The following is a 15,079-nucleotide window of genomic DNA, read 5'->3' as shown; positions in this document are numbered from 1 at the left end:
GAGTATGTAGTTCTTCAAACTGGAACTGCTGATTCAAGTGTTGCTCTCCTACTACCGCCATTTTTGCCAATTGATTAACTTTTTTGTTGTCGCTTTTGGCCACTTAGCGAAGTTCACAATCACCCTGCCTGTCTTTGATCCTCATTATCAAGGATTGTACTTTCTCTTTATACTTGATAAGATTAGGATCCTAGACTTTAAACTGTCCCTTATATTAATTAACAACTAATTGTTAGTCGCTAAAAATAATAGATTTTTGTATATAAATTTCAGCGACAATCCTTAGTGCTATAATCACGGCCTCGTACTCGGCTACGTTGTTGCTAGTGCTGAAGGTGAGCATTGCTGCATAATGAAGCTTTATTCCTGTCTGAATTTATAGAAGGATTTAAATTCCTGAACCTCCGGCTCCACAGGCACCATCTGCCTAGACTTTTCATTTTTCGGCCGACGGTTCAGAGATCTCCAAAGGTAGAGTCATTTCTGCAATAAAGTCTACTACAGTCTGGGCTTTTATTGTGTTTCTAGGGACATACCTGATTTCATACGCTGATGGCATCACCGCCCAAGTGGATAACCATCTTGACAATTCTGGCAGGTGAAGTACCTTTCACAAAAGATAGTTTATCCTTACCTCTATGGTATGAGACTCGAAGTAGGGATATAATTTTATGGTAGACATCAGGACTGCGAAAGCCAATTTCTCAAGAGGGAATAATTCAATTCTACTCCCTTTAAGACCTGGCTGGCATAGTAGAAAGGGCTTTCCTCTACCTTGTCCTGTCGCACGAGCATGAAGCTCACTGTTTCTTGCGTAATAGTTAGATACAAAAGCAATACCTCACCTTCAATAGGCGAGCTTAGCAAAGGAGGAGATGATAAAAAAAAGTTTTAAATGCCTCCACAAACTCTTCCCCCCACATAAACTTGTTTTTGCCTTTAAGACTTTAAAGAATGGGAGGCACCTCCTGGTTGAACATTATATAAACCAGCTAAGGGCTGTGACCCGTCCATTTGACTTTTGTATGTTATTTATGCACTTGGATGCTTCCATATTTGGGATGACTTTGATTTTATCTGGTTTTACTTCTATGCCTCTTTCAAATACTATGTACTTGATCAAACATAAGTTAACCACATTTTTATTATTTTTATTACTGTTTAAATATGTATTTTTCTAGTTTAATTTATGTTTTTATGATGTTTTTGCAGAAAATGAGAAAAATAAAAACTTGGATGAAATCTGCAGAAAAAGCTGGAAAATCGATTTGGCCAAATCACTTGCAGAAAGCTAAAACAGAAACCTGGAAGCAACTCACAGAAACGATTTGGGCAAGCGATTTGCCCAAATCAACTGCCCAAATCAAACTAACACCAGCAAAATCCAGCAGCGCGGAAAAAGAAGGAATTTCAGAATTCTAAAAAATACAAGAGTCCTATCCTACTTCAAACATCACAAGACCAATCATATGACATCTCCAAGAGCCACTCCAAAGGAAGACTTTCTCCAAAAAAGTTTTATTCATGATTAAATACAAAGGCAAAGAAGAAATAAAAGACTACAAAAGATCAAGTCAAATTAAGATTCCAAATCCTAATTGGATTAGGACTCCTCACCTATAAAGAGGGACAACAACCAGTCATCACAATATCTTCAGATTTTCTCCAAAATTTTGGCAGCTCTCTCTCTCCACTTTTCTTCTTTCTTTTTGTGTTTTTTTTTTCCACCATGAGTGGCTAAACATCTTCTTCTAGTTGAAGTTGGAAAATTTCAGTTTTGCTATGAATTGAGAGATTTAAAACTCCATTGTTAAACTTCTATTTTTCAGTATTTATGCAACTTGTTCTTTATGTCTATTATTGCCTTACTATTAGAATCAATTAAGCCCTGTTGCTTTTAATTGCATGAGTGATATATTGTTAGTTTAAATAATTTGGGTCCGTAATTGTTCAGATTATTTAAACACAAGCACAATTGGTTGCATGATCTAAACTTGACCACGCGGTTGGCAAGGTTAGAATTAGGTTTCTCTAAGTCTTAATGCAGTTAACAGTTGAAAAGTAAAAAACCCCAAGGATATTCCTTGACAACTTGTTAACTAGTGTTTGATTAGTGAACGTTTCCTAATCAAACTAAAACTAATGATGAATTTGGTTGTGAGAAGCGTTTTCCACAACTTAAACTAATTTATTGAAATAAATAGGAGTATCAAAGAATCAATGATCAATTCTAAAACTGAAATAGATTCATGCTTCAACTAGAGTCCTTTTTCCATTGAATTACTCATCTTTTTAATTATTGCTTTCTTTTACTCAGTTTAATTTTATTCTACCATCATCAAAACAAATCCTCATCTTTTTATTTTACTTTTGTTATTTAATTGCCTAAGTCATTATTAGGAAGATTCTTAGTGTCAAATCCCTGTGGTTCGACCCTATTGCCACTATCTACAAATTATTTTGTTGATTGATAATAAATTTATTTTTGACGGCTTCGACAACCGCTATCAATACTCTAAAAAATTTTCAGTTCTTACTCCAAAAGTACATTTTTCAGTGTTAAGTTTCATACCTGCCTTATTTAATATGTCAAAAACCATTTGGATATTGCCTGGCTTATCTTCTAAGGTCCAGCTTTTTACCACTATGTCGTCCATGTATACTTCAACCGTTGTTTCCACCAACTCTTTGAAGATGCTTGACACCAGCCTTTGATAGGTTGTCCCTGCATTTTTTAATCCAAACGGCATCACCTTATAATAAAAAACCTCATTCATTCATGATGAAAGCAGTTTTTTCTACATCATCGGGATCCATCAAGATTTAGTGGTAACCTGAAACGGCATTAAGGAAAGAGACCACTACATGGTCCAAGGTAGAGTCTACTAACCTGTCGATGGACGGGAGTGGATAGTGATCTTTTAGACATGCCTTGTTTAGGTCAGTGAAGTTCATGCACATCCTCCACTTTCCGTTTTCCTTCTTAACTAGTACTACATTAGCGAGCTAAATAGGATACTGGACCTCTTTTATTAGTTTTACAATTAAGAGCTTGTTCACCTCTTCTTTAATCACTTGTTGTCTCTCCAGTGTAAATTTTCTTTCTTTTTGCTATACCAATTTTATTTTCTCGTTGATGGATAATTTGTGGGTGGTTAGATTTAGATCTACTCCTGTTATATTTTCTAAAGACCTAGTAAAAGTGGTCATTCTACATTTTAGCAATTCTATTAATTTATTCCCTACTTCATTGCTTAATGCAGTTCCAAGTGTACCTTTCTATTGGTTTCTAGTTGGACTTCTTTTATCAGATCTATTGGTTTTGGCTTCGTATGAGAATCCGATTTTTCTAGCAGATTGTTAGGCATCATTGCCTTTCTAAGGCTTTTTCATAGAGTGCTTGTAACATTCCTTTTCTCATTTTTGGCTACCTGGAACAACAACTAATCCTCTTAGAGTTAGCAACCTTAAACACATAGCACCCATGTTAATAATAATTCTGTGGCAGTTTAAGACTAGGCGATCGAGTTTTACATTGTAGGCAAATGGAATGTCTACCACTGCGAACTCTATATACAACTCCCATTTCTGCTTCTCATCCCTCAGTATAAGAGGGAGATTAATGGTGCCCAACACTGCCACGGTTTTGTTCCCCAATCCCACTAACGGGTAGGAGACCTAAGCAAGATTGTTTTTGTCTAGACCTAACTTATTAAAAACTTCTAGAGTAATGAGGTTGACAGAGCTACCTGTATTGACCAAAACACGCCTTACGTCATACCTGTTCAAATGGACACTGATGACTAATGGGTTATTGTGAAAAAAATTCTATCACTTTATCTACATGTTCAAACTTTATCTTCTGCTTTGCTTATGGCTCTTGCTTTACGGACAAGACATCCTCAGTGATACGCTTGTTCTTTCCCTTGCCATCGTTAGGGCCACCTACAGTCACATGTATAATCCCAATGGGTTCAATGTCAATAGTGTTTTCAAGAGTTCTTACCTCAGGTTCGAGTCTCCTTTCCTTTCTGTCCTTTTTGGCAAACTTTCAGAGTGTGTCATCCCTTATCAGTCTCTCAATTTCATCTTTTAGCTGTCGACATTCCTCTGTTGTATGCCCGTGATCTTCGTGGAATCGATAATATTTGGTCCTATCCTGCCTACCGACTTTCTCAAGGTTTAGCTTGGAGGACCATATGACCTCTTTATCATTTTTCCTTATTCATATCAAAATGTGCATTCGTGAGTCATTCAATGGTGTATAACTCTTATACTTACCTCAATCGTCCCTTCTTCAGGACACCGGATAATTTCTGCGGTCTTTCTTATAGCCTTGCCTTTTTGGCTTTTGGCTCTTATTTTGACTTGTCCTCTTATCTTCTCTCAATGCCTGGACATCATCGTCCAACCTTATGTACTTTTGAGTCTTATCCATCAACTGCTGATAAGTAGTGGTAGGGTTCTTGATTAAAAAGTCCATGAACTTGATGTTGCGAGTTCCCTTTTTAAACGCCTCGCACGCTTTTCGTGATGTAACTCTTTAACCTGTATCATTTCAGTATTGAAACGTGAGATGATGTTTTTTAAAGACTTACCCTCTCCTTATCAAAATTTACACAAGTCATAGGAGAGCTTTTCAAAAGGTATGTTGGTAATAAATCTAGACTTAAACATCGTAGTAAACTGTGTAAAATTGTGAATAAAATCCGGACTCAGATTTGGTACCACTTTTGAGCCAAACCAGTGAGTGTGGATAGAAAGACTCGGCATAGCACAAAATCAATGATGTCCTGGAGCTGCATCGTTGTTCGAAAGATAGCCAATTGGCTCCTAGGGTCTATTGTCCTGTCGTAATTATCCAAACTAGACAACTTGAATTTTGTAGGAAAGGTGATACGGGGCAATTAGCCTTGGATTTTACGGCAGAGTTGGACCGGGGTTAACTTTTATATTTTAATTATTATTTTGGATATTTTGGGTATTTTTATTATTTTGCATATTAGAGTTTTATTTCTATTGTAAATAACCTCCCTTGGCTATTAGGATTTTAGACTCCTATTAGGATTAGGATTATTTTGCATATTAGAGTTTTATTTCTATTTAGCCTCCCTTGGCTATTAGGATTTTAGACTCCTATTAGGATTATGATTATTTTATTTCTATTATAAATAGCCTCCCTTGACTATTAGAAATGCACTTTTCACTTTTCAATCTTTGAGAAATTTCAATAAGACTTTTAGTCTTTCAGCTTATCTTTTCTCCTATTTCGTCTTAGCCAAACGATATTGGTTAAAACTCCTGACGGAGTCTAAATAGTCCTTCTTTTCTCTTATTTCGTCTTAACCAAACGATATTGGTTAAAACTCCTGACGGAGTCTAAATGGTTCTACATCAGATTGGTATCAGAGCGAAGTTCGACCATGGCAGATAACCAAGAGGCGCGACTTGCTGCGACTGAGGCATCCTTAGCAGAATTGAAGGAGATGATCAGACAACTGATCCTACAGCAGGGAATCCACCAACCCGCCGTTGCCGCACACCCCCAACCAGTCACCAACCCTGTGACCGTCAATCCTGTGGCCACCATTCCTATGGCCGCCAATCCTAAGGTCACCTATGTGGTGAAAAAAATCTTATGTTCAACAAAACAGGAGGATGAGACGCAAAGGAAGAAGATTTTTCAGGCAAAGTGTCGAGTAGGAGAGGCAATTTGCAGGCTAATTATAGATAGCTGCAGTTGTGAGAATCTGATAGCTAAGCAATTGGTAGAAAAATTACAGTTGCCTACACAGCCTCACCCCTCACCCTACAAAGTCGGATGGATCAAGGAAGGACCGACAATTGAGGTCAACAGAATCTGCAGCGTGCCTATCTCGATCGGTAAATCTTATACTGAACCTGTTAATTGTGATGTTGTGCATATGGATTGCTGTGGAATTTTGCTAGGTCGCCCTTGGCAATTCGACGTTGATGCTTTGCATAAAGGGAAGGAGAATTCATACATGTTCATGTGGAATCAAAAGAAGATTACTATCTTGCCTTCCGGTTCTGCGAAACATTCTAAGGTGGAAGGGAAGCATACTGTTGCTGTTTCTACGGGAGTGCAGAAGCTATCAGGCGCAGTTGAGAAATCTGAAGGCACACTAGCCTTATTGATGAGAGCAAAAGGTACAATGGAGGATGCACCATCTTTACCACCGCCCGTCAAAGAGTTGTTAAAGGAGTTTCCTAAGATAGTGGAGGAGTCATCAAAGCGTCCACCCCTGCGGGATATCCAACATCAGATTGATCTCATTCCTGGATCAAAATTACCGAATCTGCCTCATTACAAGATGAGTCCAAAGGAGAGTGAAAACCTCCAAGGCCAGGTGGAATTTGCTTACAACAGTATTGCAGCAAGCAACTTGGCAAAGCAGCACGTGGATATTTTCAAACAGGAGCGTGGTGGAGGACAGAAAAAACTTGACGCCAAGAAGATTGGTCCATTCCGGATCATTCAGAAGATCAATGACAATGCCTATGCTCTTGACCTCCCACATGAAATGAAAATTTCGAAGACGTTTAATGTGGCAGATCTATTTCAGTACTACCCTGCTGATGACAACTCGAGGACGAGTTCTTTACAAGTGGAAGGGAATGATACGGGGCAACTAGCCTTGGATTTTACGGCAGAGTTGGACCGAGGTTAACTTTTATATTTTAATTATTATTTTGGATATTTTGGGTATTTTTATTATTTTGCATATTAGAGTTTTATTTCTATTGTAAATAACCTCCCTTGGCTATTAGGATTTTAGACTCCTATTAGGATTAGGATTATTTTGCATATTAGAGTTTTATTTCTATTTAGCCTCCCTTGGCTATTAGGATTTTAGACTCCTATTAGGATTATGATTATTTTATTTCTATTATAAATAGCCTCCCTTGACTATTAGAAATGCACTTTTCACTTTTCAATCTTTGAGGAATTTCAATAAGACTTTTAGTCTTTCAGCTTATCTTTTCTCCTATTTCGTCTTAGCCAAACGATATTGGTTAAAACTCCTGACGGAGTCTAAATAGTCCTTCTTTTCTCTTATTTCGTCTTAACCAAACGATATTGGTTAAAACTCATGACGGAGTCTAAATAGTCCTACATCAAAAGGTGTCCGTAAGGATTTCCTCCGACAGGAGCGAAGCATCGTCCGAGCCATAGTCTTCTTCTTGTTTCTTCTAATACCTTTGTACGACATGGATCAACTTCCAGTCGACATCTTTTCGAGCCTCATTTGAAGACTCCTCATCTTCCAGCTTGGCCTTCCCTTTGGACTGTGTTTGAATCTCTTCCGTCCGAGTCCTCAGGGTCTCGAAGGAAGCCTCCTCCCTTATTCTGGAAGCCATAAATGAGGTCTCCTATCGAGCTTTGTATTACTCAAGAGTTGCCTGCAGTTTTTTACTGTATTGGAGCATCTGCTCATTATTCAGATTGTTGAGATCTACTTCATTAACCATAGATGGAGTGTTCTATCCATTATCAGGGGTGGAAGAGATTATGACCCCTTTGTTGGCAACAGATTTAGTAGCAGCTCATGAATTGTCAGCCATTTGGAGAGTAGAGGGGAAAGAAAAAGTATTTTTAAGAGAAAGTGAATATGAAGCCAGATTTAATCCAAATGAACAAGAAAAAATAAATGGAGATCCCAAGAATAGAACCAAATGATGTGGATGAAAATAAGTTGAACTGCAACTGGTCAATTTACAAAAGAGTTAAGAGTGAGGTAGTTAGCACTTATGGGCAACCACTTCGACACTCAAATCAGTAACTTGTTAGAAAATACGAGTATAATAGATTTATTGAGTTTAGAATGAGTGTGTAAGAATACATATCTTGAACTATGTGTATATTTACTTTTATACTGTAAAAAAATGAAGTTAGTTATCGAATCTCCTAGAAATCTGACTGGTATCTGCTAGTGAATAAGAGATATTGCGATTATAAATATAACGAATATATGTTATATTATATCTTCTATTGATAATTTTATTTTATGAAAGACTTGACATTTTAAATATCAGGTGTTACGATGTTTTAGTCTTCTTTTTACATAAGTGAGACTTTTATAACAGCGTGTCATAACTTATTAAAATCTTAACATATCTTGATCTTATTTTATATTGACAGTTCAAACTTTTAATTTTAAAAAAATAATTTTATTTTTTTAAATATATATATATATATATATATATATATATATATATATATATATATATATATATTTCTTAATTAATTAGGTGATATTTGATTGGAATAACGGGATTAATAAATTTTAAATTAAAAAAGTGGTAAAATATTTTTTTTAAAATTTTATAAAAAGTCAAAACTGTTTATTTCTTTGATACAGGAGAAATCCTAATTAGTTAAATTATATTTTAGAAAGCTTATTTCCGAATAATTAACTAATTTAAATCAACTGATGTCTAAGCGTCTTAATTATTATAAAATTTTCTCAAAGACTTTTACTGCTTTTAATATAATTAATTTTATTTATTAAAGATGATATTTGGTATAATGATTATGGTTGACCCGAACTGACTGTTGACCTGACTTGTGGGCGTTCAATTTTCAATCTAGGTCTTTATGTGGAAAAGGAAAATTAACATAAGTAAATAAATAAATCAAATATGGTCCACGCGTAATTGACATCATCTTTTTGTTTTTGTTTCCAACCTTTTGTATCTATCATATAAATTTCAATCTTTTTTTTAAAATTATATAACTATTTAATACTCTTTGTTTATTTTATTTTTTTTATATATATTAAAAATTATAATTTTTATTAATTTTGTGTAACGTAGAAACACAAAATTATACATTGGGCCAAAGTAAAAATGGCGAGGAAAAGAAGCATGAAATGACAAATCTTGCATTCTATGAGCTTGGCCACCACAAAGGCAAATCATTGCTGGAATTCACAAGTCACAGCCTCTACATCTCCATATTCCCATTTCCATAGATTCTATACAACAAAACTTTATACATACATATAGATATAGAGGCAATTAATAATGATCACAAAGCATATGCAAGTGCAGACATGAGGGACGCCTTGTTCACGCTTGTTTTTTTTTTTTCAAGTTTTTTCACGTTTTGGTCTTTAAATCTCTTTCAGTTTTTATCATATCACCTCGTTCCTCCTCATATCTTCGCCAATGTTGGGGCAGGATTATTAGGCTTTTCGACTCTGTCTCTGTCCATTAAAGTTAAAACCAATCATCTTTCGTATCTTAATTCCTCTTCCTTTATCATTATTTCCTTTTCTTCTATTATATATTCTCTCTATTTGGCAGATTTCATGAGATTACTTCCTATATTTCCTTTGGAATCAAATAATTGGGTTTATTTTGTTATTTATTTAAATAGTTTAACTTTTATTTTAAATTCTTAAGTAAAATAACTCATTATTCTAGTTAAGAGAGGAGTGAAATCTGAACAAGATTTGGGTAAGATTTCAGTTTCCAAAGATGAAATCTTTTGAAGTAGGCAGTAGGGATTGGAGTGATTGACCTATATGATAGTGGAGCTTTCAGTAAGCTTGCAGTGAACCCAAGGTTCAGGTGTGAACTAGCAATGAGGTCCCCCACACCATAACAAAACTAGGTCACCATGGTCTCTTTTGCCTCTAACAGTGCATCTTTGTATCTGTACTCTCCAAATATTACACTATAAAAAGAAAATAAAAACAACCAAACTCATCAATTAATTACCCAATTATGTTAAACAAATAGGAAGAGAAAGAAAAAAAAAACAACAAAAAGTACAATATCAAAGTTGGTCCAAAGAAATTGTACGTGTAAAAAAGCATTTGAAAACACCATGGCTAGATGATGCCCACAAGTCTGTTTCATGAACTTGAATAAACTGAGGCTTTTCCCCGCCGTCTTTGCAGCCAAACCCCTCCACCCCCCCCCCCCCCCTCAAAAAAAAAAAAAGAAAAGAAAAACCCATTTATTATTTATATGCATATTATCTACTTGTAATATACAGTAATAAAAAATAATTAAATTGTTTGATTATATTAATAATTCAGCTATTAATATATTATATAATATATATATATATACACCCCCAAACACCGTCTTTTGGGACCCTCACTCTCGTCTTTATCTACACCTTTTTGTGATTTTGTCCTTGTTGCTTTGCAGCCCATATCGTCTTTCTTCTTTGATAGCCTCCTTCAGTTGTTATATATTCGTTAAATTGATTGATTAATGTCTTCTTCTTCTTCTTCTTCTTCGTCTGGCAATGGTGGTGGAGATAATTATGGTGAAGGAGGAGGAGGAGGAGGAGGAGGGGATTACGAAGGACCATCAAGGACCCGTCCACGTGCTATTAACGAGGTTTGGCCTGAGCCTTTTCTGGAGGCTCTTGCTACCCAGGTCGCCATTGATGCTGCTCGCATGTTTGGTCGACTCGCGGCTGCTCAAGCTCTTGCCAATGTGTTTCGGGTGCGTTGTTCTTCATCTTCATATATATGTATCAACAAGAATCAGCCATGTTTATGATTTAGTTGAAGATTCTTGATTGAAACTTGTTTGTGATATTGGGTTTGATTTCTTTAGATAATCTAGATTATCAACTAGGATTCAGATAGATTAATAGGTTTTGATAAAGACGAGCATAAGAATGCTATAATTTTTTACACTGTTACACATGGTTCCGAGAATGGACAAAGTCTTGGTCTGGTCAAAGTGCTTATTGGGACCCTGCAGAATATCCTCTCGTTTCATAAATTCCCAAATTTTTTTCAGATTATGATTTGAGATTCTTTTTTTATTATTTCAATTCCATACATGCAAGCTGTGAAACTGAAAAAATTGCTGACATTGAAATGTGCCTGGATTATACGAGCATCCAAGGAGAAACTGTGCTGTATGTCTTTGGAAGCAACTGCTTTTGATGGGGCCAGCCAGTCATCCTAACTAAATTGATGGCTCTTTCAGATTCTGAAATTTTCAATCTTTGCAAATTTACTTCTTCTTCTTCTCATTACAGATGGTCTATTTTTGTGCCCCCCCTTTTCATATCTTGAGAAAAAGGGCTTTTTTGGGGTTGCATTTTCCTTTCCCTTTCTTGGCATGATCCTTTTAAGCTCTGGAATCCGTTGCCTTTTTGACTGAACTTTCTTAATCTCCCTAGAAAATCTACCCAAGATAACTTTTCAAAACTAAAATGTGGATAACATATTTTTTTCAAAGCCCACTTGAATTCTTCTTTCTTTAATGATGTTGAAGAAAAAAATCTTAAAAGAAATGGATTATAGAGGGAAAAAAAAGGGTTTTGTTTAATTAATGATTTATTATTAAAACTCCTGCATATTAGGCTTTTAAATGGACACAGCAAGTTGATTGTTATTGTAGTGGCATCAGTCAAAAGCCAGCATGTGCAATGCCAAAAAGCACATGGAGCCCAATGCTGGTTTTATAAACTGATGTCTCCTTGTCACTTCAGAGAAGTTCTTCTCGCTGCTGCTTCTGCTTAAGTCCAGAGTCAGTTGGCGACTTCTCTTTTGTTTTTTTCTTTTCTTATATGACTCAAGGTTCTTTCTTCTTATTTTTATACTATTTTTATTTTCCATTTTTTTTACCCTTTTTACAAAATCAGTGATTCATAAGGATTTCAGCCTCTACCCCTCAGAAAAACCCATTATAATTAAAATTTCATTTTATCTGTTTTAATAATGTATCATCAAAATCAAAAAAGAAATTTTCTTTCTAGCAGAGAGAGGCACCCAAGTTCTATAAACTCAGAATTTGTACAAGTATGTGATATGTGTGAAGTAGAAGTTGAGAAGAGAAAAAAATGGCAGAAAAAGTCGAGTAATCAAGGGTAGATATAGATTCGCTTCTTTTAACGAGACTGGCCTTTGGCCAACCTTTCTTGGAAATGAAAGAGAGAGAAATATTTGTGGGAAAGCACGCTTCAAGTTGTAATATCATATGTTTTATACATTTCTGTATGAGCTTTTTTCCATCACTATATCTGAAAAATATAAATAAAATTTCTATAATTAATTGTATTTGTTGGACAACAGCTAATGGGTTTTTGTCCTTTTCTGTCCTCATAAATTTCCCTCCTTTCCGACCACCCCAAAATTTTCCCCCTCTCTCTGTGTAGCCTGGCCCAAGAGAGCTTCTTTTTCTAATTTTATTTCATGTTTGTCTCATCTTGCTTGTTCTTTTATCTCTCGTGTCTGATGGAAAGATTGTGGATAGATGTCGCATTGTACTTGGTGTACTTATTTTGAGGCATGAGATTGAATAATAACAAAATCTTGCAATAACAATATTAACAATAAAGAGGGAGGTGTCATAGTCTCCCTGATAGTAGGATGTGTAGCATATGTTATTAGGGCTCTTGTACCACTACATGTCTCTGTCTTTGCTATGAGACAACTCTTTTCTCCTTTGAAAAAAAATAAATTTCGCAGTTCCCATCTTTTCCTTTATTTAGAATTCTGACTATTTCTGTGTTTCTGACTTCTGAACCAAAACTCGTCAGCCTGGCGATTATCTTCTCTTTCGTTTTGCTGAACGTTCACATGCCAAATATCTCACTCTCTGTCAGCTTATTTCATGTCCTTTGCTTCTCTCTTCCTGCTGGTTTATTGATTCCTTCCCCATTTCTAATAATTTTGGATCTTTATTTTGCTCAGCTATGTTATTTCTATCTTCAGTTGACCGGTGAATGGTAGAATTGTTAATCACATTAAGTAATAATTAAAGATAAGTTCAAATAGATTGCAGTTTTTATTTGGTTTTTATGAGGATTCTTGCTTGTATGGTGCTACGTGCATGCATGTCCGTCCTTTGTTTAATGTGTACGTGGTGTTATTATCTTTGCTTTCAGGTTTGTTCCACGTGGCGAGCTGTCTCCCGCTCCGATCTCCTCTGGCATCGTCTCACTCGCCGTATTTGGGACCGTACTCACCTCTTACATGACACGTGGCGTGAGGAGTATGTTTACCGTCATCGGATGGCTGGGAACTTCCGCAACCGAAGATCATTCCACTTTACTCTTCACTTTGATCCTGCTGATGTCGACGACCCCAACGATCCAGACGCCCACACGTGCCGTTGCCTTGCTCTTTCTGATCATTATCTCGCCTGTGGCTTCGCGGACGGTGCCGTTCGCCTGTTCGACCTCCACACGCGTCTGCATTCGCACACCTTCCGCCCCCAGCACCGTGACCGTTTGGGCCGCTTCTCCCGCGCCGTATCGGGCATCATCATCAACGGCATGCAATTAATTTTTGCTTCATTAGACGGCGACATCCACGTGGCAATTATAAACAGCCATGCTGCCCCTCGTAGGGTCCACTTCGGTGACGTGGTGACTGACGGAGCTTTAGTGGATTTCACAGGTCGTGGGCAATGGTGGGTGGGCCTCCACGCTGGAGTTCCGGGCCGGGCCTTTCACATATGGGATGGCAACACGGAACAACTCACCTTCGTTGGCGGGGGTCTAACAGATCCCGATTCAGTACGTGGATGGCACACATTAACCGAGTTGACCGAGTTAGTAGGGCGAGTCAGGGTTACAGACCATGAAACGGCGGTGGCATGCACGAGTCTGAGACTAATGGAATTTGATTTGAGGAACCAAGGGGTAATATTACATCAAGAAGAGCCGAGGAGAGGAATCATAGTGAGCTGTTTCGACGTGTGGAACGACGCCGTTCTGGTGGTTGATAACAGAGGCGTGGGAATCGTGCGCAGGGTGAGCACATTAGAGGAAGTCTGCAGGTTCAACGTGAGGTCACAGAGGGGGTTGATAGGGTGCATTAACGGAGGATACGCGCTAATATGCGCAGGGGGTGTAATTAGGGTATGGGAAATAGAGCAGCACGGAGGAGAGGTACGGGAGTTACGAGAGTATTTGTACAGCTTGAGAGAGGGAAGAGGAGAGGTCAACGCCCTGGTGGCAGACGAGAGACACGTGGCAGCATCAGGAAGTGATGGGTCAATACACGTATGGGATTTTGGGGCAGAGTTGTAGGGGGTGGGACCCGAGGGGAAGGGTAGGTGTAGGGTTAGGAAAAGAGACTAATACTGACTTTAGGGATGAGAGGAGACGTTTTGTTTTGGGGACTTCTTTAGGTTTGACCCACGTGAGAGGACTTTGTGAGTTGGGCTTTGTCTGGTTATTACACAAGTCTCTGTCACAATCTCTCTCTCTCTCTCTCTCTCAATCTCTGTTTTAGTTGTAATGCAAGGGACTGAGGATGTATTTGAGCTGTTCCTTTCATGGGTACTTTTAATTAATTTCTAATTGAGACATTTTGATTGGTGGGAATCCGTATTTTGATCCAACAATATTATTTCTGACCAAACTTTTCCCTTCTATTCTCTCTCTATTTTCTTGTCCCGTTTCGTTTTTTATTCTACTATTTTAATCTAATCATAAATTTTAATTTTTTTTTAAAAAAAGGAGAAAAATACTTGACGAGCCTCTGGAACATTCTGTGTTCTTACATTTAAGCCTTCTTCTTTTTAAGGCGTTTATCCGCAACCAAAATTATCAGATCGATATCTCACTGCAATTGCTTTCTATTCACCGTCACCGCTAGCCACTTAGCGTCGCTGTTTGTCTTCATCCGCCGACCACTTCCTCACTTTTCTGCAATCTCCGACACGGTCTGTGCCTCTGCTCCATTTCGAGGACCGTCGGCTTCGGCCTGACTGTTCTGCTTTTCATGTTGGTTGGTATCAATTTCGTCACTGCGAGACTTGAATTTTCTCTAGGGTTGAAGGTAAGTTTGATTTATTTTTATAGAATTAATTATATTAATAGGAAAAAATATATAAAAAATTATATTTGCTTTCACGATTGTGGAGCATAGTTGGGATTGCGGATGCTTGGGTTATCCTTATATAAATAATGTATTCTATAGGGATATAATCAGGGGCGGAGGAGGGAAGATATGGCGCAATCAAAAAACATGAGGTGTCGCAGCGACACAGTCGGTGATGCCGCGGCACAGCGAACACAGCATATAATATACTTTTAATATATGAATTAATTTTATTTAATATTAAT

General features: G+C 37.2%; 1 protein-coding gene across 1 annotated transcript; it reads left to right on the top strand.

Annotated features, from left to right (window-relative positions):
- Nucleotides 1-10,135: 10,135 nt before the first annotated feature.
- Nucleotides 10,136-14,318, top strand: LOC110628049 (transcriptional regulator STERILE APETALA). The gene is made up of 2 exons (XM_021774494.2): nucleotides 10,136-10,488; nucleotides 12,890-14,318. The coding sequence occupies exons 1-2, from the start codon at nucleotides 10,252-10,254 to the stop codon at nucleotides 14,036-14,038; spliced, it is 1,386 nt and encodes a 461-aa protein (XP_021630186.2). The 5' UTR covers nucleotides 10,136-10,251; the 3' UTR covers nucleotides 14,039-14,318.
- Nucleotides 14,319-15,079: the final 761 nt, after the last annotated feature.

This window comes from Manihot esculenta, chromosome 12, assembly GCF_001659605.2.
Source record: "Manihot esculenta cultivar AM560-2 chromosome 12, M.esculenta_v8, whole genome shotgun sequence".
In the NCBI taxonomy this organism is placed as follows: Eukaryota; Viridiplantae; Streptophyta; class Magnoliopsida; order Malpighiales; family Euphorbiaceae; genus Manihot; species Manihot esculenta.
This window is presented reverse-complemented; position numbering and strand designations above follow the sequence as displayed.